Source organism: Malaclemys terrapin, chromosome 3 (genome assembly GCF_027887155.1).
Source record: "Malaclemys terrapin pileata isolate rMalTer1 chromosome 3, rMalTer1.hap1, whole genome shotgun sequence".
Taxonomy (NCBI): domain Eukaryota; kingdom Metazoa; phylum Chordata; order Testudines; family Emydidae; genus Malaclemys; species Malaclemys terrapin.
In genome coordinates, this window is record NC_071507.1 from 119,052,718 (window position 1) to 119,078,923 (window position 26,206).

A 26,206-nucleotide genomic window follows, 5' to 3' on the forward strand; every position below is an offset into this window, starting at 1 on the left:
GTGCTAATGAGAGCCTTAAAAACATCCTCCCAGGCAGGGCTGGCTCTAGGCACCAGCAAACCAAGCACGTGCTTGGGGCGGTACATTTTCAAGGGCGGCATTCCCGCCTTTTTTTTTTTTTTTTTGCTTCCGGCAGCAAAAGCCTAGAGCTGATCCTGGCAGCAGCAGCGCATCACACCCTGGAGCCGCTGCGGTTCGCGCCGCAGGGGAGCAGCACCCGCACCTTGTGGCTGGGCCGGGCAGGCTCCAAGCGGGAGACACTCGGGCTGAGGGCCACCTCGCGGGGCACATGGAGCCGCCTACAGGTGCCGCAGGGTGACCGCCTCCCAGCGCTGCAGCTGGGGCTGGGCGAAGCGTCCCGAGCCGCCCAGGGACTGCGGCAGGGCGGCCAGAAGCAGCAGCAGCAGCAGCGGGGCCATAGAGGGCAGGGCACTGCCATGCAGGGCCCGCGTCCCACTCTCCGGGGCTCTGCTCCCTCTGGGGCTACCCTGCCCCAGCTCCTCAGCCCCCTGCCGGGGCAGTCCCTCAGCTCTGCCCTCCAGGGTCCTGGTCAGTCCTGGAGGTGGGAACCCTGGCTGGAGGGACCCTGGGTTGAGGTGCAGCCCGGGAGCCCCACTGCTTACCCCGACCCTGCCAGCGCCGGACTGACTGGAGGCAAGGGGGGAGCGGGCGGAGTCAGCACTGGTGCGGGGGGGGGGAGGGGGGCGGGAGTCCATGGCTGGGGCAGCAAGGAGTGCGGGGGAAGAGAGAGCCCAGGGCTGGGGTGGGGGGCAGACAAAAATGTTTTTGCTTGGGGTGGCAAAAAACCTAGAGCCGGCCCTGCTCCTAGGACTCCTTCATACCACTCAAATATGGAACACTTTAGTGGCTAGCAGCAGGAAATCTTAGCTGTTGAGGCCAGGTGTGCTAATTACATATTTTCCAACCAGCAATGAGAGACAAGACTGGAATTGGTCTCTCAAGTGCTATATACCATCATGTCCAAGAACAAGCCTTTTAAGGAGGAACCATTATGGACTAGGATGAGCAGCAGCATTTGTTCAGACCAGTAACACTTCAGTGGATGTGCAGAATACGCTCATGTCAGAGGGCATTTGAGTAGAATGTCCACAGTGAAATTACAAAATTTTGCAGCTGCAAAGTTTTGGATTCAAAACTTTAGGAAGCAAATTACACAGTTTTCAAATACTGGTTTTCCTAACATCTTCATTTTGTTTCTGAAGTGAAGTAGTCTGTTGTTAAGAAAATTAGTTATTTGAGCAATTAGCTCATTTTGAACATATTGGGGAAACAAAAAGAACACAAAGGCCACCAAGCAGAACTTCCTAGAAACTGGGGAGAAAACAACAGAATCCCACTGTGACATCTTCTATAGACAATTGCCAAGCAGGTCTAATTTACCTTGTTCTTCTCTTAAACACTATATAGATGGGTGCTATAGAAATTCCTAAAATGATTGATTAGATACTTTCTGATTCATGTATTTTATACACCTTATAAAAAACAGATAGAAGTTACCAACCTTGATGTGTTTTGTCAACATATTCTTTATTCATTCCTTAAATCTTATTTACCATCTTGAAACTAGATAAGAGAAAAAAAAGGATCATCAACCAAATCAGTGTTTGCATATTAGAGTTCCCGAAAAGGTCAAAATCTGCAGCTGTCTGCTGTAAGATAACATTTTATACAGAGCAACAGAGAGTCCTGTGGCACCTTTAAGACTAACAGATGTATTGGAGCATCCGACGAAGTGGGCATTCACCCACGAAAGCTTATGCTCCAATACACCTGTTAGTCTTAAAGGTGCCACAGGACTCTCTGTTGCTTTTTACAGATCCAGACTAACACGGCTACCCCTCTGATATTTTATACAGATTGCTCCATATGTACAGATGCCTAAAGGCATCCTTAAGGGTGAGGGCAGCACAGGAATTATTAAAATCAAAACTGAGACAGACCAGTTAAAGGGAAACATCCAGTTGACAGCTCAAAAGTGCAATGCATCATTTCAAGAATCCTCTTTGTGTATGTATTCTCAGTGGTTACCCTTTCTCTCTAAATGCCAAATCCATTAGCTGCTCCTATGTTTAAAAATAGGAGCAACAGATATAAATGTGCAAAAGATTCAAGTATCTCTGGTAAAAGCAATTCAATGCTTGCATTTGTTTTACGTAAAAGAATATAAGAATGCCCATACTGGGTCAAACCAGTGGGTCATCTATCCCAGTGTCCTTTTTTCTGACAGTGGCCAGTGCCAGATGCTGCAAAAGGAATGAACAGAACAGGGCAATTATCAAGTGATCCATCCCATCATCCAGTCCCAGATTCTGGCAGTTGGAGGTTTAGGGACACTCAGACCATGGGGCTGCATCTCTGACCACCTTGGCTAATAGCTCTTGATGGACCTATCTTCCTACCTAACTCCTTTCTGAACCTAATTATACTTTTCGCATTCACAACATCCCCCGGCACTGAGCTCCACAGGTTGATTGTGCATTATGTGAAGAAGTAATTCCTTATGTTTGTTTTAAACCTGCTGCTTTTTAATTTCATCGGGTGTCCCCCCTGGTTCTTGTAATATGTGAAGGGGTAAATAACACTTCCTGATTTACTTTCTCCACACCAGTCATGATTTTATAGACTTGTCATATGCCTACCCCCAGTCATCTCTTTTCTAAACTGAGCATTCCTAGTCTTTTAAATCTCTCCTCATATAGAAGCTGGTCCATACTTCTCATCATTTTTGTTGCCTTTCTCTGTACCTTCTCCGATTCTCATTCATCTTTTTTGAAATGGGGTGACCAGAACTGCACACAGTATTCAGTAGTGTGTTTAAAAATTAATAGCTAGACTATACAAAATGGGGCAAAGGAACCAAGTATCTCAAATACTTTCTCACCATTATTTTAAATTGCATTTCTTTAATGGCTTTTAGATGTTGAATAGTATCAAATACATCCAACTTAAAAAATAATAATAATTTGGAAGATTTTTATATAACTTGGGTTGATAGCAATGGAAGACGGTTACCACAGTGGGATGGCTATCCCATAATCACCCCTCTTTCCCCAGAAGTAGCACTGTTGACACTAATTAGCTGTTTCAGAAGACAGAGCAAGGACTGAGTCAGTCTGGTGTAGGTGTCATCCACAAAATGCCGTGAGCTAACAGCATGCCTGGGATAGTTATAAGAAATAAATGTTTTTATATCACTAGGACTACACCTATAAGTTTAAAAGATCTGTATAGAATCCAAATTATTTGGTGTGGAGCCCTTCTCTGCTTAAATGCTTGTGATATCAAGCAGCAAAGCACTGTGATATCAAGTTAATTTTTCAAAACTGATTTAAGCATTTTGTACCCTAAATTCTATTGAGTTTCAGTTAGACCATCAACTATATGTTTTGGCAGACAAACTCCTTTCTATCCATATTTAATATACCATTATTTGTAAGTATATATCTTGAAAATCAACTTTACACACACAAAGCATGAGTAGCTATCTTTGAGCAGGGAACTAAGCTGGGGGGAGGGAGAAGGGCTAGGAATTAAACTCTCTACCACAACCCCTGAACAGGCCCAGAGTTGCACGTGATTGTAAATTAATTGGGAACTTTGAACAGATGATGCTAAGAAGCGAAAGTATTACTATTGCTTCCTTTCAAGCAAGAGGAACTACAAAAATATGCATTTTGTGAGGTGGATGCTATGGTCTTAAAAGTAGAAACTGCCAAGGAAGACAGCCTTGGTGCTCAAAATGGTGAATGGTGATACTTCAGCATAGAACTCTCTCTCCATTATACTATTATACTTTTTGTAGTGTATGTGGTTACTGTCTGGGTCTTTTTTCTGTGTATTGCACCTTTACATTTATAAAAATCGGAATATTCAAACTTTTATTTCTGTTGTTCACAGATAAATACTGTGCAGAGTATGGATGCGAATAGAAACTTTCAATGTTAATAGTCACGATCCTTCCTTTAGTGTACATTCATATATATTGCAACGTGTGCTTTACTTGCACTTAACCCGATACAGCAAAGTGTATCCCATATGTAGAGCCATCAGAAGCACAGATGGAAAGGGGAAACAACTTAATCAATGCGGTGTGAATCACATGGATACAGAAATGGAGCTTTCCTAGCAGAGGGTTGAAAAGCCCCACAACACCTCCATTCCTTCAACAACAACAACAAAAAACAAAAAACTGCTACGTTGAGGCTTTACCTTCCTCACCCTCTTTCCCTTGGCCTATTACCGGCCAAATAAAAAACTAGTCAGAAAGAGAACATTAAACATGGAGACTGGGAATTATCTCTTCCACAAAATGTTGACTGACCAGGTGCAGTTTCATACCTTTTCAAAGATTTTAAAACATTTTCAAACAAAAAAAAATGTAGATAACAAAAGTAAGCCTGCCTGTACTATCTAAAACTCTAAACTAGAATAAAATGCCACTTGCAAATCCCCACACAACCCAGTCATAGGATCCCAAACCCTCTCACTAATTTCCCATCAAATGATTTTAAAAAGAAAAGTCAATAAGCCAGCATCAATATCATAAAACAAACACTAACTCAAACCAGGTTATCCCTTTCCCTCTAAGCAGGAGCACTTCTCTTATTCGCAGTCAACATAATCTCTTTAGGGCTGCCCTACAGAATATATCCCCTGACGTCTCCTGTCTAAAAATCAAAGGTTTATATTTGGTGGACAAGGAATTCAGCATTGGGCTCCAAATGGGGAATGTTTGGGGGGGGGGATTACTTTATTTTTATTATTTATTTATTTATTAATTAATCCCCTTTTTGGGCTGAAAACTCTTGCTTTTAATATATATTTATGTAAGCACCCAAAGAGACAGCTTCTGGGAAAGAATCATTCACATACTTCTTGCAGTTCATTTTGAATTCCTCTCTGATTTCAGAGATGTAGAACTGAGTACAAATACTGAAAGTTGCATAAACAATTACGGCTCTGATCCTGCAATTTTATCCAGATGGCCAGATCCTTATACCTCCACCAAGTCCCATTCAGATCAACTGGGAACCTCTTGGACATAAGGTTCCACTTGCATGGATCACATTGCAGGTGTGAGAACTAAGTTAGGTAAGAAAGCATTATATACAGTCAAAGAGTACTGTGTGAAGGACTGGAGTTACAGTGAGAGAGGCCCAGTTCAGGAGAAGTCTGAAGCAATTATAGGACAATGTGTCAAAGACTCGGTATATTAGCTCAGTAGGAGCTAGAGGCAACAACATTATGATGTGAAAGGGCAGGTACCATTACAATGTCATTAGAAGCTGATGGGAATTATATTACAATATGAATAAAAGTTTCCACTTTATGAGGTTAATAGAAGTAAGTGGAAATTACATTATGACATGAAGGAGACCTGTTACCTTACAATGTCAGGAGTGGAATCAAAGAAAATTGCAATGAAGAAGAACATTCCCCTTACTACAACTATAGAAGTTAAGGAAAAATGTGCTCTCTTTCATTTAAGCTTAATCCTGTTGAGGGCAATCAGCACCTTGTGTCCATGAACCTCAGCACCTTGCAGGCTATAACTTTGCCTGAAAAGTTTGGGGGCGGGTGCTGGGGACAACTCCTTTCTCCACACAGTATTATAAGGTCCCAATTCCATGAGACTGCTGGGTTCCCGCTAGCCTCTCTCTCTCCCTTCCCTATACTATAACCCCTCATCACTTCTCTTCCCTGACACTCTTCTGTCATTTCCCCTTTTTCTCCCAGAATCCCCTAATTCTCTCATCTTCTTCTCCCAAACCCATACTCTCCTCCTTCATTCCCTGAAAGGCCCCACATCCCCCAGTGCCCTGTCCCTGCACTTCTCTGCCTCTTCTAACATCCGTCTACCAGCAAGGTGTCACAGAAACCTAGACCCATGATGTCCCCCCACTCTGCCCCCAAGATACCACTTATCACTCCAATTACCCCTCTCTTCTTCCTAAAGTTGCCAATTCTCCCTCTCCTAGATTTCCCAGCTCTCCCCTTCAAGTCTCTGGCTCCCTCTCCCTACTCCCCTCTCTTCTGTCCCCAAGGTCCCACTCTTGTTGCTCCCTTCACAAGGCAGCTGCATGTCCCCAGCTCTCCTTTGCATGTGTCCACAAGGTTCCCCTTGTCCTCTTACAGGCTCCCTCTCCCCAAGAATTCTCCTAGAATGGCCTCAGTTTCCAAGAGGCCATCCAGATCTCACCTTCCCCCACCTCAAGTTCACCTTCTCTCCCTACCCCCATACCTGCTCCTCCACCCACATGGTTCCTATCCCCAGCCCAAGTGCCTCCTCCAGGTGTCCCCTTCCAAGGATCAATCCCCCAAGGGACCCTACCTGTCTGCTAAAAGGTGGGAGGAGAAGCTACTGCTGGGTGGGCAGCCAGTGGCTTTAACTCCTGCCTCCCCTGCTCTCAAGCCCTGTGAGCCAGGAGGAGAGAAGCCCTGGCAAGACAGAGAGAGGAATAGGGCAGCTGTGGAGAGAATCTGTCTGCAGCTTCCTGCAGGCCCAGGGAGGCTTCTGCTCAGCTGGCCTGGCGCTGGGGCATTGCTTCCTGAGCACTCCCTTCCCAAAGCAGCAGTCCCAGCTTGATACCTGTTCTTTCTGGTCCATCCCTACCCTCCTTATTTGGCCAAAACCAGTGGGAAGAGGAAAATATTGTCGTCCCCCCGAAGCTGAAAGCTGGGGAGTGAGAAATGCCCCCTTTCTACATCCCTTATAATTGGGCCTGTGTAGCTCCACCCCACATCTACTGGCCCAGTGTGAGGTTTTCAAGACAGGGTAAGGCTGCCTTGTGAGCAGAGGAGACTTTGTATCAAATGACCCCCCCCCCAATAACTAACCCCCAAACAAACAAGCTAGTGTGCTCCTGTGGTGTCATTTAAACTCCTCTCAGGGGGCTCTTGTAACCCTTTTTGGTCCTACCTGTAAAGAAACACAAACAGGATTACAGTCCAGCAGCCTCCTCTCTGCTTTCCTGCCTCATGCTCCCAGCTTCAGCCAGGGCTGAAACTTCCTGCTGGGAGGGGCAGAGGGGACTTCCTTCCTGGCAGGAACCAGGGAGTTCTCCCAGCATGCTGCCATTTGTAGTCCACAACTTGTAGTTCCCATGGCAGCTGTTGAAGCACACTGGACCTTGGGCTAGACACCTGTATTAGTGTCTCAAACTCCCTTTTACATCCTGCCCTGCCGCAGCCCCAGTGCTCCACATAAATTCTGATTGCCCCACTTCAGAAGCTGGAATCAGTTGCAAATAGGGTTACCATATTTCAGCAAGCAAAAAAGAGGACGGGAGGAGCCCCGCCCTAGCCCCGCCCCTGCCCCTCCCACTTCCCGCCCCCCCAGAACCCCCAACCCTCCCCCCGTTCCTTGTCCCCTGACTGCCCCCTCCTGGGACCCCTGCCCCTAACTGCCCCCCAGGACTCCACTCCCTATCTAAGCCTCCCTGCCTCTTGTCCCCTGACTGCCCCAACCCTTATCCACACCCCCACCCCCAGACAGACCCCTGGGACTCCCACGCCCCATCCAACCACTCCCCACCCCCTGACAGCCCCCCCCCAGAACTCCCAACCCATCTAAACCTCTCTGCTCCCTGTCCCCTGACTGCTCCGATCCCTCTCCCCACTCCTGCCCCCTGACAGCCCCCCCAGAACTCCCAACCCATCTAAACCTCTCTGCTCCCTGTCCCCTGACTGCTCCGATCCCTCTCCCCACTCCTGCCCCCTGACAGCCCCCCCCCCAGAACTCCCAGCTCCCCACCCCCCTGCTCCTTGTCCCCTGACTGCCCCCTCCTGGGACCCCTGCTCCTAACTGCCCTCCAGAACCCCACCCCTAAGCCTCCCTGTTCCTTGTCCCCTAACTGCCCCCTCCTAAGACCCCCCCCAACTGCCCCCCAGGACCCTACCCCCTACCTGTACCCTGACTGCCCAAAACTTTCTCCACCCCCCCAAAAGCCCCCCCCCGTTTCTTGACTGCCCCCTCCAGAACCTTCCTGCCCCCGGTCCCCCTTACCCTGCTGCTCAGAACAGAGTGTTGGGCTCTGTGCGAGCGGAGCCGGACACGTGGCTGAGCTCCCCAGCACAACAAAACCCGGTCCCTGGCCCTGCACAACAAAACCCGGTCCCTGGCCCTGCACAGTGCTGCCGGACCGGGTTGCAGGAGAGGCCAACTCAGAATGCAGGGCGGCTCCGGCTCCTCTACAGCTGCTCAGGAGTCCAGCCCGGGATTTTTCTGCAGCCCTCCCAGCCGCTCGCTCTGCCGGGGGAGGGGGAAATCCCGGACATTGTGAGTGCTTTACAAATTCCCCCCGGACGCTATTTTTAGCGCGAAAAGGAGGACATGTCCGGGTAAATCCGGACGAATGGTAACCCTAGTTGCAAATCCCCCATTTGTGGCCTATGTGCCGGCCTGTCCCTGGCACACAAGCACAGTACTGTGATTCCTGATCCTGGCATGTCAGGACTGGGGGCCCATTTTTCTGGGTGCTGTACAAACATACACAAGACTAAAAACCATTTTCATGAAACCTTTCAAGTAAGTTGCTGAGGCAGCCCACATTAGTAAAGTGGAGGCAGCAGAGAATAAAGTGCTATCAGCGGAAAAGTAAGGAAAAGCAGCATTGTCAAGGGCCTTGAAATGAGAGCAAGAGGTTTGAACTTGAGGGGGTGAAGCAAAGGGAGCCATTTTATGAATTCAAAAGAGGCCAGGGGTGGTGTGATGTGGTCAGTGACACACACAAAAAAGATGGTTTTAGCCAGTGTCATTGACTGAGTAGAGGAAGGTAATGTGAGTGTTAGAAAAGAAAACCAGGCAACTCTAAAAAAGCAGCTACCTTATAGTCAAATAAGTGAAGTGCCAGAAATCCAATTGTTAGAGGGCTGGATCATAGCCTGCTATTTGCTTCCGGTTTATATAAAGCCATATTTCCTTTTGTTACATGCTGTATGCAACCTAAACCTCAAAGTTGTTCATTGAAAGATTTTTTGTGTGTGCTTTGTTGGCTGGGGTCGCCGGTCCACTCACATGCCTGTTGTCCCATCACAGTGTGAGCCCCCAATTGGAACATATGCCAACATCTCTAGGTCACTATGTGAAAGCAAGTAGCTTTGCTCTTTCAAGGCACCTGATCAACTTGACCATTAATTGAATCCTAAATACAGAGTGAAGTGTGGTAAATCTGAATTTTAACATAAGCTTAACTGACTAAAATTGCCATCCTGTTTTGTGAGTCTTCTGTTAATTTTAATTGAAAAGAAAAGAGAAGTAGTCTTGGGGACATGCAAGAGTTATGAAATCCATCCAACCAGTTGCATGTGCATGTATGTGTGACAGATCTATTTAGCTTCTAAAAATCTATTTAATGCCAAAAACTATGTTAGAGAATTCAAACAAAAGCTCATGGGGAGCCATGTAATAAGACTGCTTTGATTATTCTTGTGATTAGTCCAGTCTCCCTCAGGACTTTCATTTAGAAGAGTAGTCATTTTAAGATTATGCAGATTTGGATTGCTAGTTTGCTATGAAACTGGCAAGAGGCCAGCCTTCTGTGAAACTTGATCGTATCCAAGGAAACAACTAGCTGAGTTAAATATGTGCAGTCCAGCATGATTTTGATCCAGTGCCATAGATTTCCAGTAATTCTACATGTATAATATCCAATCCCATCTACTACCAGGTTAATTATTCTGGATGTGAGGTGTCTCTAATATAATGTAATGATCCCATAAAATTCAGTGGTTCTCAAACTGTGGATCAGGACCCCAAATGGGTCACGATTCTGTTTTAATGGGGTCACCAGAGCTGGTGTTAGACTTCCTGTGGCCGAAGCTGAAGCTGGAGTCCCACCGCCCAGGGCTGAAGCTGAAGCCCGAGGGCTTTAGCCCTGGGTGGCAGGGCTCAGGTTACAGGCCCCCTGCCTGGGGCTGAAGCCCTTGGGCTTCAGCTTTGCCCCCCCGCCCCTTGTGGGGCAATTGGGATCAGGCTTGGGCTTTGCTCCCCCCCCCCCACACACACACACACCTGGCGCGTCAGGACTCAGGTGGACTCAAACTTCGGTCCCCCCCTCCTGGGGTCATGTAGTAATTTTTGTTGTCAGAAGGGGGTCGCTGTGCAATGAAGTTTGACAAGCCCTGCCATAGATCTTGAAGCTGGGCTCCCACTCAGCTGTTAGCCTACACATTCACACCCAGCAGCTTACTACTAATCAACCAAGCAGGAGAGACCATGTAACCTGAAGTAACATCAGGAAGGGCTTCCCTGGGCCTGATTGGAGAAACACCATGAAGTCTGATTGGTCAGGGCTTCCTATTTAAACCCCATGAGAATCAGCCCAAATGGGTTTCACTGGGTTGCTACATTGGACCCTGCTTTCCTCTCTGATGCCTGAACCCTGCCATGCTCCTCGTCCTTGCCCCTGGTCTCTGAATCTGGCTCTGACCCTTGCACAGACTCCTGACTATGACTCTGGCTCCAACCACTACACCTGTTCACCTATGTCCCAACCCTGACACATTGTAATTAAATTACTTACCACTTTAGTGCTCAGTGATCTTGTAGACTCCAGTACCCTTCACCCCCTCTATTTTGGCAAGGGCTTGAGTAGAAGTCAATGTGTTATCCATGGAAAATCCATGACAAGTGTATACATCCTTCAAATGAAGGATGGAAAATGGCCTTGTACTGACAGCAGCATGACATTTATATGAAAATTGCGCGAGCCTACTCTGACCAAGAATGTGGGGAATAAAAAGCAATATTTTGTATAAATGTATTTGACAGTAAAGTATTAATTGATGCTCGTAGCAATAGCCAATTGCCTGAGAGACACTGCACATAATCAGTTGCCACTAAAATGTTGACTGTATCGCAAGGTTGTGAAGTAAAATCATAAAATACATTATTCTGAGAAAATGACATAAACATTTTGAACCTAAAAAATTTGAACCCAAAGGGCCAGAGTCTGAGCTCATTTATGCTAGGGGAAACCCAGAGTAATGCCATACTATTTTTTTTTCCCATTTAGAAACAAACTTTAAGGGAATAGGGGTACTGTTAAGATGAGAAAAAAAGTAAAGTATTTCAAAGAAAATGATAGCACTACCTTAGAGTATTAAAACTGAATGCATTTTAAACATTAGATTAAAAATGAGAATGCATTTTAAAAATGGGCCTGATTCGTTCATTCTTTCAATTTCACCCAGACGTTGGCTCCTGTTCTGACTACTTGACACCACGGAGGATTCCCCATTATGTGAAGGGAATCTCCAGGTGGCATAGAGCAGCCAGAAATGCTTTGCTACTCCTCTCCTAGCCTCTGGCCTAGGGGATGTTTCCAGGGGAAGTGGGCCTGGCTAGAATGCCTCTATACACTAGCTATCCCACACTGCTGGAATGAACCCCTTGGGGCCATGGGCAGCCAGACATAAATTAAAAAACGCTTTTAGGCTGGCCTATCTTATGCCAGCGATTGTACTCTTCCCCAGACAGCTCCAGGAGCCAGGGGTCACAAAGGCATCATGAAGTTTTCTCTGCCTGCCCTCAGCTTCCCCAATCTGATCTTGTGCCAAGCACAGGTTGGCTGGACCAAAGAATTTGGACCTTGCACAGTCACTTTATAATGGTGTAAACTGCATTGAAAGTGGGTGTAAAACATGACCATTCTGCTTTGTTAGTATTTTATACCCATTTTGCACTCACTAGCCACAGTTATAAATAGCTACACGATGCAGAGGAGAATCAAGCCTTTTGGATACTTTTTTTGCATTTCTTTAACCTTAAAGAGTGAAACTAGGGTGGTCTACTTAGTTGCCCTTTCTATTTGCAGATAATATCACTTCCTGATTCTCATGCATTGGCACCTTTCTATTAAGCAGTTGGCTTTGGATTTCTGCCATTGTAGGGTGCTGTTGAAATAAAAACAAAACAAACAAACGATAAATACCTGTTTTCCCTGAGAAAAATGATACTAATGAAAATGTTTCTTGCCATTAGGTTTTGACTAATTTTTTAAATAAAACATTATATATGTTACTTAACAATGTTCCTTTCATACTGAAGCATGTGTGATATCATTCATGTAAAAATATTTCCAAGTAAACAGTTATTTATAGAGTAATTCCAAGCAATCACTATTATTAGGATCCGTACAGGCAGAGGTCAAGTTCCAGCCAGAAGGTGAGGAGAGATTTTTAATGTGGTGGATGCAGGGATGTGCAGGATTGGAGGAAAATATATAGCAATTATTAGCACAATCAAACCACAAACACTTACCCATTACTTAAAGACAGGATAACATGCACAAATTTATACTTGCTAATCTGGCACTGAATAAAAACATGCATTAGCCCAGAATCTCTGTCTGTGGAACTCCATCCAGCTGCAATTGGGCTGATGTGAGAAGAGAGTATGAAATGGCATCAGGTCACCAATTTCCAGCCATTTGCATTCCCAGCACTGGGGCAGGAGATGGGGGAAATCTGGTGGTGGATTTTCTTACAGGAATGCCATGCAAATAAAACTGGGCAGACACACATCCTGACAAGTATCCTTGAATGTCAATTCCTACACTCCACTGAATGCTTTGACTGCACACTCTAGGGTTTCTTCTCTTCCATCTTCTCAGTCTGCTCTGAAGTAGGGTGACCGGCCAGGGGGTGAAAAATCGGGACGGAGGTGGGGGGTAATAAGAGCCTATATAAGAAACAGACCTCAAAATCGGGACTGTCCCTATAAAATCAGGACATCTGGTCACCCTACTCTGAAGTATCTCCGGTCTTATCTCTCCCGCTCTGCCTCCTGGTCCCTCCTCCAACCCAGTTCCGTTTCCCCTCTGGCGTCTAATTTCCTTCACCTTTTTTCCTTTCCCCCATCTCAGGAGCCTTGCTGGAAGATGGCTGCAGTGTGGGAGGCTGGGGGTCAGTGAATGTAGAAACTGGAAGCAGAGCACCAAAGAAGGAAGCCAGGAGAGATGGTTGCAGCTGCCAAGCAACAAAAGCCACAGGAGCCCCTGACACAGGAATAATACTGCTCCTAATGAAGTCTGGCTAGTTATAAGTGATTTCATGAAGATGGCTAAAGTCAGGCTTGTGTAAACATGGCTGTGTAGCAAAGATATGCTGCCTACACTTGAAAATCATCCAGTGATTTTAATTTTACAGCACCTCCTGCTAAATATTCATATTTCAAGAAAGTCATGTCAGGCTATTCCACAGGAAAGGAACCAGGCAAAGAAACTAATAACCCTGCTTTCATAAAGCATTTATTTTTTATTTGAAAACATTATACAGGCATTACATTGCCACAGCCAGTCCATATAGGAGCATGCAAATATCAAAACGGAGAAAGGTTTGTTCAGCTTGGTGCAGGAGTTTGGGGTTGGAGTGTTTTTGTTTGGTTGGTTTTGGTTCATATTTCCATTTGCAGTGCCAAGATTAGTGTGCTTAATTATGACATTTAACAATAAAATCCTACCCATGGGGTAAAATTTATATTTGTATCTAGCTTGGGAATACTAATTTTTTTTAAAAGGGAAAGAAAACAATACGACACGCTTGTCAAAATGTTAATAGCACACGTTAGCAATATCTAAACTATACATTGAAACTTTTCCATATGACACAGTGGTGCAAAATTTTCAATTGCTTTGTCTATTGTTGTTGTGTATTTAAAAAGTTTATAGCTGGGGGAAAAAAAGACAAGTTCTGATTCCCAGTGCAAGTTTCCACCCAGTAGCAGAAAATTACATCAGCCTTGCTAAGGGCCACTCACTGCCAATGGGTAGTAGAGGCTCAGTTTTTTCAAGGAAAAGATATACACAGAGCTGGCGAAGTCCTAATTCAACCAGTAGAGTCCCTGCCAGTTGGATAGCTGAACCTTGTTGGTGTCCACTGAGGTCTGGAATTGCAGGAAATGAAACATCTAGAAATAACAGTTTTCCCTGCTGGACCTCAGCTTTCATTCAGAGTATTTGTAAAGCTATACCACTATTTTCCTTTGAGGTCCATCCATTACTGGCAAATTAGGACAATTCAACACATCCTCTTTAGCTGGAGCCCATTAAATAAAATAAAACTAAAAAATAAAATAAAACAACCCCATACTAAGTTATCTCAGTGACATGAACCTCTTCATGTGCAAGAACACACAGGACGGTTGTTGAGTGCACAGGGCACATGTGAACAGTTGCAATTTATTTTCATACAATTAAGTCATTTAAGATATCCGATAACAATTATCTCAGATGGCACCTCTTAGCCATCAGTTGATTTCAAACCCTTATATGTATAAACTTCTGGGTCAGTGAGCTGACCTGGATATGCCTTCGATCCAGTTGTTCCTAGTAAGACTTTAATAAACATCTACAAATTATTGTAATAAAAATGAGAGAAGAGAGAGAAAAAGACTACAGACATTTGGCTTAGAAAATAAATACTAAGAATGAAGTAAACCAAAACAATTATGCAAAATGAAGGAATGTAAACATGAAACAAACATGCACACATACACTCCCAGTCTTCAAAGGTCTCAAGACTAACATGGGAATAATGCTCAGAGAAAGGTATTTAATTGGTATAAAAGGTAGCAAAAAGACTGGGAGATGACAGGTGCCCACCAATGCTCTTCAGGGTACCTGAGAGAACAATGAGAGTTGTGACAAGAACATACTGCAGGGGCTTGAACTGTACAGTGACTACACAAAGCCTATGCACCAAGTAAGCCCATGCACCAAGTAAGCCCTAATTTAAGGACTTCAGTGATTCCTTGGTCTTGTGCTGGCCCTCTGCACAAGGGTGAATTGACTGGTCACCTAAGTCCCGCTTAAAACCTATTTTGAGGTCTTAACTGGGAATGGAGAGGTCCAACAAACAGGGATTAATGTGAAAAATCTCAGTGTTGCCAACTCTTGTAATTTTAGAATGTGAATCTCACAATATTTGCAGTTTCTCTTAAAGCCCCAGATCCTGGAGTCACATTCTATGAAAACCTCAGCTTTTTTTGTTTTTGTTTTTTGGGGTTTTTTTTTGTTTAAGTTTCCAGTCCTTATGGTTGCAGGGAAAAGCTTGAAAACATGATCACTAAAAGTTCCCAACGAGAAGTAAAAAAATAAAAAACCCAGCATTTTGTGAGTGTGTGTAAATCTCATGATTTCTGAACACGACTGTGTGTGAGGGAGGTTGACAATATTACAATCCCCTCTTTTTCAACTGCAGTGGGATCATAGAAGGCAGCATAATCATGATGAGATGGACTGTGTCTCTTCCTCATCCACAGGAAGAATGAGATTAAACAGATGTCAGTAATTTATTAGCATATTGGCATGTCACCATTTTTATACTTGTATGTAAACTTCCCTCAGGCTGCTTCAGAGAAATCCTTTTTATAGCTTTGCAGCACAGGACTATAAGACAATTGTTACTTCAGCAGAAATCCATCCTGCTTGGTTGATTTGCATGGCCTTTTCCAATCTCAAGTGTGTGCAGTTTCTTTTTCTCATGGAAATAGGTGAGTTGTATTTTTTTTTTTTTTAACATAAAGCCCTACGTTTTCATTTAAAACTGACTTCTTCAGAATACTGTAATTCAACTAAAATACATTTCATATGCCCACCAGCAGAAAATGCAGCAATTTACCACAACCTTGCTGCACACCCTGTTTTCCAATATAATGAATATATAAAAGCTATTATTATAATATGTCCTACTTCCTTGGCTCCTTTTTTCTGAAGATCTTAAAGCACTTTAAAAAAAATGTAGTTCCACAATACTTCTGTGAGGGAGGTAAAGAATTACTATCCCTGTATATAAAAATTAGGAAACTAAGCCACACAGAGGTTAAATGACATGTCTAAGATCACACAAGAGGTCTGTAGCAGATCTGTGAATAAAACTGTTGTCTATCCTATTCTTTAAACAAGACTATCCCTCCTTTCCTTAATTTTAAGAAGAAAATGGACTGAGGCTGTATGAAGCAATGACTTCTGTCTTTCACTGTGCTCTTAAAAGGGAAAAAAAATCAAGACAGGCTACAGATTTGCAGGGTTCTGCTTCAGATTCAATAGAAGTGTTTTAAACGCTCCACATTTCTGATGAGTTTCCTGCAGCAGAAGTACAGCGTAGAGCACATCCTTATTTCAGAGGGACTGTCACATTTCCTAGTGAATATCAGAAAACTGCTGAATTCTTCTACTTTTGTAGACAAATGAAAAAAAATTGACTACACCTCTCTGGCATGAATACCATCATGCTGCTGCAGTACCACCAGCAGATGGGTCAGTCTTATTCTTAATATTCATGAGGTCACTGCATTATCATACTAATATTTATGATTGTGGCACAAGAAGGTTCTAATGAAAAATTTACATATTTCCAGATTAGCATGGTTAGGAAAAGGAACTCAAAGCCTCCTGTACCACACAGGACTGAGAACTGGAGTAGTAGAAGGCTCCTGAACATGCACTTAGCATTGAAAATAAGTGCCCTGGTCTGACTGATATATCATTACCAATAAGAGCTACAATATGTAGGAAAATAGAAAATGAAAATTTGTTACAGATTTAATTTTAAAAGTAAGAAATTTGTTCTGTTTTGTTTCTGCAGGTTAGACACAGCTACAGAAATGTAATTCCTCTGGCACCTGGTACAGAACCTCAGCCACCAGGAAACCCTCCATGAAACATAAAAAGGTCAATGCTTCAGTAATTCACTTCTGTAAATATAGAAAGGCTAAAATGCTCATTTTACACCTATTCCTAGAATAGAGACTGATATTGTAAGTTGTCCCTCCCCTGCACTCATAGCAGAGATTACATATAAAGTGGGCTACCAGACAGATAGTACAGCTGAACTCATTAATCCTTTCTCCCAAAAGATCCAGGTGCTACCAAAAATGCATCAGGGTGTAGCTACCAGAAGTATCCCTCCGATTTGTGCAAAACAAACACATTTTAAAAAGAGAGAAAATAACAGTGATTGTACAAGTGGACTTGCTGTAAAAAATGTGGCTTTTCCACAACTCGGTGTGGCCTTGGCAAAGTAACACACAATAGGTGCAAAAATACCCTTTTGATTTCTATGTAATTTCAGCTTGTATTTTGAATATCTTCACAGATCATTTGATAGTGAGAGATTCACATAGAACATTCTGTTGAGACCAGCATAATGCTAACACCCTAAATAAGGGACTGGCACCTCTTTGCAATGTACACCCAGTGACAATTAGTTTGTAACTTTTACAAGCTTTCCCTATTGCTACCTTGAAGCTCACCTGTGTAACTGTACCCAGTAAATACCTTTCTCTATGTACAATACAGGGATCATGGATATACAAACTCCACTGAAATCATCAGTGGGAGACAAGTGCCTGGGTTTAGGCAACTCTGATGTGAGGCTCCTCTTCTGTCTCCTGGCCTAAACTGGTATACGTTACTGAAGGTTCCAGCTGTCCGGTTGCTGGCAAGTCTACAACAGGTCCTGAAGGGTTTCGAAACTGCTTATACACCCGTGGATCCTGGGCTACGTACGTAGACGTGGAGGAGTACAGCACCAGCCCAACAAGGATAGTGAAGAATGACAGCAGATAAAGTCCTGAAAACTAAACATAAATAAGAGTTAAGTCATTAGAAAGTTGCACTGGTTATTCTGTGCTCACGAGGGCTAGTGGAAAATTGCAGGCACAGATCTTTGTTTTTATATGCACAGCATAGAGCACTGTTAGTCGTTCCTTGTTTGACTGTAGATTTTGAGGAGATACTGGAAGTTTGTTTCCATTACTCGTGCCACCTATTTTATCAAAAATATGAGTGCAATTCTCCTGTGGCCCTAGCAATAGGTAAATATGAGTTTGTTAACTGGGACTCAGAAGATCTGGGTTTTGTTCTCAGCTCTGATACTTATCTGCTATATGACTTTGCCCAAGTCACTTCCTCTCTCTGGAGTTCAGTTTCTCCTTCCGCAAAATAGAGATAATGCTATTTACCAATATTTGTAAAATGTTTTGAGATCTATGGCTGAAAGGTGCAGTTTTAAGTATGAGGTTTTATTGTTTTCAAACCACGTGGCCTTAAAGTATAACACATAGTCAGTGCTATATAAATAGCAGTGATACCATGAATTTAAAAAAGCATTTAAAAAGTACCCTTAGAAAATATATTTTTAGTAAAGGCTCTTTTGACATTTACTTAACCACATATTGGTGCCTGGTAGTACATCAATATTTATTCACCTATGTGAAAGCCCAAGGTAGTTCACTTGCAGCAATAAATATTGTGTATGTAAGCTGAATTCAGAAAGCAGATAATAGGGCTGCACATGCTTTAATGTGATTTCAGAAAAGTCAGAGACTTTAGCTTTAAGAATCCCTGGGATGACTTCAAAAGGTTGAAATGTACACGCAGAAGATCAGATATTTATCCAAAGCTTGAGTCTGCATAATCTGATAGGCAATTTCACAAGCCCAGACCGTCTCTTGAGTTTTCTGATATATCCTGCTTCAGATTGGGCTGGAAATATCACGCAAATAACCTTTCTGGCAATATTTCAGCACTTGCAGGTGAGGTAGAGGCAGGAACCCAGAAGTCCATAGGAATTAGAAATAAAGTATTTGATCCTTAGTCTCCTGTAAGGTCACTGTATTCTGCTGGAACAGCACAAAGTGACCTTAAAGCTGCCCTAAAGGGGAAGCTGAGGCTTTCCTCAGCAATGGACGAATGTTTGGATGGTGGGAAGGCGGCATAAACCGTTTTATGTTGTCTGCTTCTCCCACATCAGCAGAAGGAATATGAATTATACCAGAGCTGGAGCACAATGTACTCCGCTAATTTCCAGCCAGTGGAATGGTCCCTACTGGTCCATTCTAGTTGGCATAAGTCAGAGCAGCCATGTGGCCACTCCAGCTTGTCTAGGATCAAAAGAGAAGTAAAGGGGGCTTAAAGTCACCTTTATGCTCACCACAAGCTGTACCAACCATGAACCCAATAAAGGAAGAAAAATTAACTTTCGGAATCTTTAAACAGTACACGCGTAGAAATGGGCAAAGATGTGATGTGAGGGTACATGTGCACCCCTAATCAACTCCCACAAAGCAATCAAAAGTGATCTGAATTCAAGACTCACCAGAGGACAAACTGCATGGAGCAACTTGCTGGTCAAAGGATATAGAACTGATTTTGTATTTAGCAAGAATTCTAAAAGTGCAAGTGTTCAGCTGTGGTCAGGAATACAAGAATGAATAAAAATGCCAACAGCTAACTACAATTGTAATCAATTATGGGCTACCTCAAGAGGTGGATATATTATTCTGAACAAAAGGGAGCTGCAAATCTGTTCTCTAATCCTAGCTGACTATGGGACTATGACAAGTGCCAAATGTGTTTCTCTTGGTTCATTTAGATGCAGTGCTTGAAGGCCAGACTAAGTTAAATTATTCAAGCAAGAGCTTCAGCAGTTCTGCCCCACTTCTTTATGCGTGTAAGGAAATAATTTTGTCAAATGCAAATTCTCTTTAAAGGTGCAAACTTTTTCCTGTTATTAATTTGCTACCACAGCACTGAGCTACAGAGTTTGTGTCCAACATTCCTACTTGTGATTAATCCTGCTGCATTTGGCATTTTTCAGAAATAGCCCCTCTGAAGGGCTTCTGAAAATGCTAGAAGCATAACCCCTGATAAGTCTGTATCTGCTGTCATTTTGCACAGCGAGAGTGTAATAAATACACTTCAGAAGGGAATGCACCATAATGGGGAAAGTTTAAAGATGTCAGGTCTGTAGCTGGAAAGAAGACAGGGCTCTGCTTTTCGTCAGTCATTAATTGCTTTTTTCCAAGCATGTCACCAGGTCTCCACGTGTCATCTGGCAGTGTGATCTGATGTAATCACCCAGCCAAAAACACAATGCAGAATGCGAGAGCTAGTCTGCTGAAAGATTCCTTCCATGTGTCACAAGCCTGCAAGGAGTGGTTGGGTAGAGATCTCCCCCCTGTGGTAATCAAACCCCAAGTCAAATTGATCCAGTGTTTTTTTCCTCTCTGTTTCATTTTAATTTTCACTCCCTGAGAATGTCTCAGTTCTCTCCTTTTCTCCTCATACATAAATTTTGGCACCTCTTGGCTGTAGCAGAGGGTCTGCTTTTCAGTCTCAAATAAGCCCAAACTAAAATCCCAGGCACAAACTTTCCCAAAAGGTTTTAGGGTGGGAGGAAGAGTTTCAAGAATCTGAGCCCTGATCCGACAATCCAGCTAGTCTCTACTGTGGTATTAGGCTGAACGAAAACCCAAGGTCCAATTACCATCCAGACTTCAGGAGTTTTACACTGGGTTGGCAGTTGAATTTCATTTTTATTGCTGCTTGCTAGGTCAAGACACCTCTGAGCACCAGAAACTGAAGAAGGGAAGCAGTGGGGAGGACAGATGTGCGTGTCCCCAATCCCATATTCTGCAAGGGCCTATAAGGTCCCTACCCACTGCCAGATGCCTGGCTCCTTCACTGAGTTGCTAGTGCAATTGCCAGTCACAGGGACAGTGGGGAAAAGCAGCTTAGGGAGCAACAGCATCATACAGATTGCAGTAGCCTTAGAAAAATGGAGCTGAGCACAAAACTGTCTTGGGGTGAGGACCCCTACCGAGAACTCATCCCTACACTATGGAAGCTAGGGGACCAGACAGCAAATGTGAAAAATCGGGACGGGGTGGAGGGTAATAGGAGCCTATATAAAAAGAAGACCCAAAAATCAGGACTGTCCCTATAAAATCAGGATATCTGGTCACCCTAATGGAAGCTGGGGGTACAGTTATCCAGGAGTAAGGAGGGAGAGACAAAGAGGATGAGGGGAGTGGTGAGAGAGAAGACAGCCGGGGGTGGAGGTAGGAGAGGAAAGGTAACAAGGGAAATGGGAGAGAACAGGAAATTTTTTAAGTTACATAATATTTACAAAAATAAAGCCTATTTTGACTGCATCCCTCTCCCCACTTTCACATTGGTGTCTGGGAACAGGATGAAGGAAACAAACTAACAAGATGTGCCTCTCCTTCTCTGGACACTTGGCATATATGCTGTTATCCTCTCCCCCAGCCCTTGGTCTGCTTTTATCATTTGAAAATGGTAAGCTCTTCGGGGCCAGGGTTATCACTGGGGCTATGTTTACACTGTGCCATGGCATGCACTATAGGGAGCGCACCAAGTGTTGTGCACTAACTTCCCCAGGAGGACGCTGCTGGTGCAAATGAAAAGGTGCCTTGTTCACGTTAACACAGTCCTGTTGAAAGAGGATTATGTTAACACGAACTAGGTACCTTTTGGGTCACACCAGCAGCGCTGGCACGGGACAGTTAGCACTCAACACTTTGTGTGCTGCAATTCAGAGCCCTGTAGCCCACACGATGGCAGAGCGTACAAAGGTCTGAGTGTCTAGCTTACTCAGTGCAATGAGGCCCTACAACAACAAAATATAATAATAATCGTTAACACTTTCCTGGTTAGAAACAAGAGGATACAGGCTGGAGCTGCATTTGTTTATTTTCTCTCTTTTCTATCATAATCACTTTCTTAGAAGTTTAGTCACTGGCTCTCTGCCAGGGCCGGCTCAGGCTTTTTGGCCGCCCCAAGCAAAAAACAAAAACAAAAACAAAAAAACCCTGCGGCACGGCCGGAGCACGGGTGCAGGGGGACCGGCTGGGGGGGGGGGAGAGAGCGGGTGGGAGAGAGAGAAGGAGGCGCCAGGGCTACAGCAGGGGCACTGCCACGCGGCCCCTCCCGCTGCGCGGGCTCCGCTCCGGTCGGCGGGGAGGGAAGGAAAAGGACTGCCCTGCAGGGCACTCTGGTTCTCCGCGCCGCTGCCCCCTACAGGGTGGCCGGAGCGGAACAACAACAAAAAAGTGGTCGTGCCACCCTAGGATTGGGCAGAATGCCTCCTCGAACAATCTGCCACCCCAAGCATCAGCTTGCTCAGCTGGTGCCTGGAGCCAGCCCTGCTCTCTGCAGTGCTAAGGTGATAAAAGTTGTTCATAGCATTGCTGGGGTTTCAGCCTATTTCATTCAACGGAGGTAAAGCAATATATATATATATATATATATATATATATATATATATATATATATAGCAGGCTAGTGAGGGAGAGCAATCGTTGATTATTGGATAATTTTTCCAGCAGCTTTTGGGCCTCATCCAAAGCCCACTAAAATCAATGGAAATCTTTCAATTGATTTCATGGGCTTTGAAATCAGCACTCTGAAGAGCTTAAGATAGACTATGTTAATCAAATGAAAATTGACTACAAATGCTATTCGCTGTGCAGAGTTTGTTAGATTTCCCAAATGAAATCTTTTTGTTTTACTGAAACTTGTATTCACTGAAGTACTCTACTGCTGTGTCTGTGTAAGGAATTTTTATCTTGACCCGCGAACCTCATTTCCTTTAGATTAAGTGTTAATAGACAGTAAAAGAAACAACTTCAAAAATAGCTGTTCCATAAACTATTCTAAAAAATGGAGTTTGAGTGCATCATTTTGTATTGCTACCCTACATATAACTGAACTAGAGCTCTCAGAGGTTGTGTAATTCCTCTTTTGGGGTGAACCATTGCTTGAAAAAGATATTGTTGTTCATTTTTCTAACTTCTCTTATTTTCTCTCATCTATGTCTCATAAGCCTCGCAAAAAATATAAAAATTCGGACTGTTGATTAATTGCAGTTAACTCACATGATTAACTCAAAAAAAATTAATCACAATTAATCACACTGTTAAACAATAAAATACCCATTGAAATTTATTAAATATTTCTGGATGTTTTTCTGCATTTTCAAATATATTGATTTCTATTACAACACAGAATACAAACTGTACTGTGCTCACTTTATATTATTTATTACAATTATTTGCACCAAATGTATTTGCATTAAAAATGATAAACAAAAGAAATAGTATTTTTCAATTCACCTCCTACAAGTACTGTAGTGCAATCTCTTCACTGCGGTGATGGGCCAGCGAGAGGGAGAAAATCCCCCAGACAGTTAGCTCTTTAATCAAATTATTTCTTTTAAGCAGGTACATCACAACTGGCATTCTGCCCTTCCACAGGGAAGCATTAGCAATCTGTCAATAATGAGCTCAAAACTTCTCTGCTGTCCTTGACCAGTGCAAAGGTCTCTCTCATTGGTGGTGGACCACAATTCCCCTTCAACAGTGGTTCTCAGCTTTTCATATTCCCCCCCCCTTCCATTTAGCAAATGTGAGAAGAGCCGAGGGGCATGACCCCTAGGTTGAGAACACTTGCCTTAGTGACCTAAGACCACACTTAACAAAACACAGAATGAAACTCAGCAAGAGAAGGTCGTATAGTTATAATCTCCAGCCGATACCGAATCCACAGCACTGGCCAAATCAGTCAGGAGAAGCCAGCTGTTTTTCAGTGCAGTAGATGGAAATTTCCTTACAGTGAAAAAAGGAACTCTGAAATAGAGCTAAAGCCAGCTGGAATCACCACGCTGCCTATTTTTGCTAGGGGCACCTTGTTGATACTATGGCAGATAAATAATGGAGGATTAAAATGAACTTCTCTGTGTATTTGCATAGATAGGTCAGAACCCTCCGTGGGGTTAATGATAATTACATGGATGAGGGTAGCACCTAGAGAACTCAACCAAGCCAGGCTCCATCCATTATGCTGGTACACACACACACACACACACACACACACACCCCTCCTGTCCTGAAGAGTTTGATTTCCAGCCTGAACTGGAGCTGTAAATGCTGTAATGTAGTCAGGTTGAATGAATGCATCATGTTGCTCAGTATCGACCACTTCTACCAATTAATGAGCAGTGCTGGTGGGTTTCTAAGGACTTTCATCCAAACTTCTTTAATCAGAAAAAGGATGACTGGCATAGCATGGGAATTGATGACAAAGAAATGGAAACAGAGACATCCTCTTGGATCTGATAAGGATGCGGAGATCTCTTCTATAGAGAAAGAAAATAAATACCTCTGTTTCAGTTAACTTCATACTCTTATCATAATGAACATTTATGACATTCCCCAAAACATGTGAACTAGTCAGCACTAAATCAGTCTACACATCACAGCCTGCCTGCTATGCTTGACAGAAGTTATTAGAGGATCTATCTAAAGGCAAAGATGGTGGAGTAGCGTTGTATATCAATGATGAGGTAGACTAAAGAAATAAGAAGTGATGGAATGGATAAGACAGTCTCTTTGAGCAAAAAATCACATTGGGGAAGAAAGCTACTAGACCCTCCCCTGGGATAGTGCTTAGGGTGTGCTACAGACCATGGAGATCTGATTTGGATATGGATAGAGACCTCTTTAATGAAGTAAATACTAATGGGAAATGTGTGATCATGGGAGACTTTAACTTCCCAGATATAGACTGGAGGACAAGTGCTAATAAATAATAATAGGGATCAGATTTTCCTGGATGCAATAGCTGATGGATTCCTTCACCAGGTAGTTGCTGTACCAACAAGAGGGGAGGCCATTTTAGATTTGGTTTTGGTGAGTAGTGAAGACCTCATAGAAGAAATGGTTGTAGGGGACAATCTTGGTTTGAGCAATCATTAATTAATGGAGATATCCTATCTCCTAGAACTGGAAGGGACCTTGAAAGGTCATTGAGTCCAGCCCCCTGCCTGACCAAGTACTGATTTTACCCCAGCTCCCTAAGTGGCCCCCTCAAGGATTGAACTCACAACCCTGGGTTTAGCAGGCTAATGCTTAAACCACTGAGCTATTCCTCCCCCCAATCATGAGCTAATTCAGGTCAAACTAAATGGAAGGATAAACAAAAATAGATCTGTGACTAGTGTTTTTTTATTTCAAAAGGGCTAATTAAAAAATTAAGGAAATTAGTTAGGGAAGTGGATTGGACTGAAGAACTTGTGGAATTAAAGGTGGAGGAGGCCTGGAATTACTTCAAGTCAAAGTTGCAGAAACTATTAGAAGCCTGCATTCCAAGAAAGGGGAAAAATTCATAGGCAGGAGTTGTAGACCAAGCATCTCAGGGAGGTGATTAAGAAAAAGCAGAAAGCCTACAAGTGGGCTTGTAGGATCAGCAAGGAAAGCTCCCTTATTGAGGTCAGAACATGTAGGGATAAAGTGAGAAAGGCAAAAAGCCATGTAGAGTTGGACCTTGCAAAGGGAATTAAAACCAATAGTAAAAGGTTCTATAGCCATATAAATAAGAAGAAAGAAGAAGAAGTGGGACTACTAAATACTGAGGCTGGAGTGGAGGTTAAGGATAATCTAGGCATGGCTCAATAGCTAAACAAATACTTTGCCTCAGTCTTTAATGAGGCTAAAGAGGAGCTTAGGGATAATGGCAGGATGACACATGGGAATGAGGATATGGAGGCAGATATTACCACATCTGCAGTAGAAGCCAAACTCGAACAACTTAATGGGACTAAATCGGGGGCCCCAGATAATCTTCAATCAAGAATATTAAAGGAACTGGAACATGAAATTGCAAGCCCATTAGCAAGAATTTTTAATGAATCTGTAAACTCAGGGCTTGTACCGTATGACTGGAGAATGCTAACATAGTTCCTATTTTTAAGAAAGGGGGGAAATGTGATCTGGGTAACTACAGGCCTGTTAGTTTAACATCTGTAGTATGCAAGGTCTTGGAAAAAATTTTGAAGGAGAAATTAGTTAAGGACATTGAAGTCAATGGTAATTGGTGCAAAATACAACATGGTTTTACAAAAGGTAGATCATGCCAAACCAACCTGATCTCCTTCTTTGAGAAGGTAACCAATTTTTTAGACAAAGGAAACGCGGTGGATCTAATTTACTTCGATTTCAGTAAGGCATTTGATATAGTTCCACATGGGGAATTATTAGTTAAATTGGAAAAGATGGGGATCAATATGATAATTGAAAGGTGGATAAGGAACTGGTTAAAGGGGAGACTACAACAGGTCACACTGAAAGGTGAACTGTAAGGCTGGAGGGAGGTTACTAGTGGAGTTCCTCAGGGATTGGTTTTGGGACCAATCTTTTTATTACTGACCTTCGCACAAAAAAGTGGGAGTGTGCAAATAAAGTTTGCAGATGACAAAGCTGGGAGGTATTGCCAATACAGAGAAGGACCTGGATATCATACAGGAAGATCTGGATGGCCTTGTAAACTGGAATAATAGTAATAGGATGAAATTTAATTGTGAAAAGTGCAAGGTCATGCATTTA

General features: G+C 43.4%; 1 protein-coding gene across 1 annotated transcript in view; it reads right to left on the reverse strand.

The window, feature by feature from the left end:
• Positions 1–13,253: 13,253 nt before the first annotated feature.
• Positions 13,254–26,206, reverse strand: part of SLC35F1 (solute carrier family 35 member F1) — a 380,070-nt gene continuing 367,117 nt past the window's right edge. The window contains exon 8 of the mRNA XM_054024409.1: positions 13,254–17,602. Within this exon, the coding sequence (XP_053880384.1) occupies positions 17,378–17,602 (225 nt within the window). The 3' untranslated portion in view covers positions 13,254–17,377. The remainder of the gene's footprint in view (positions 17,603–26,206) is intronic.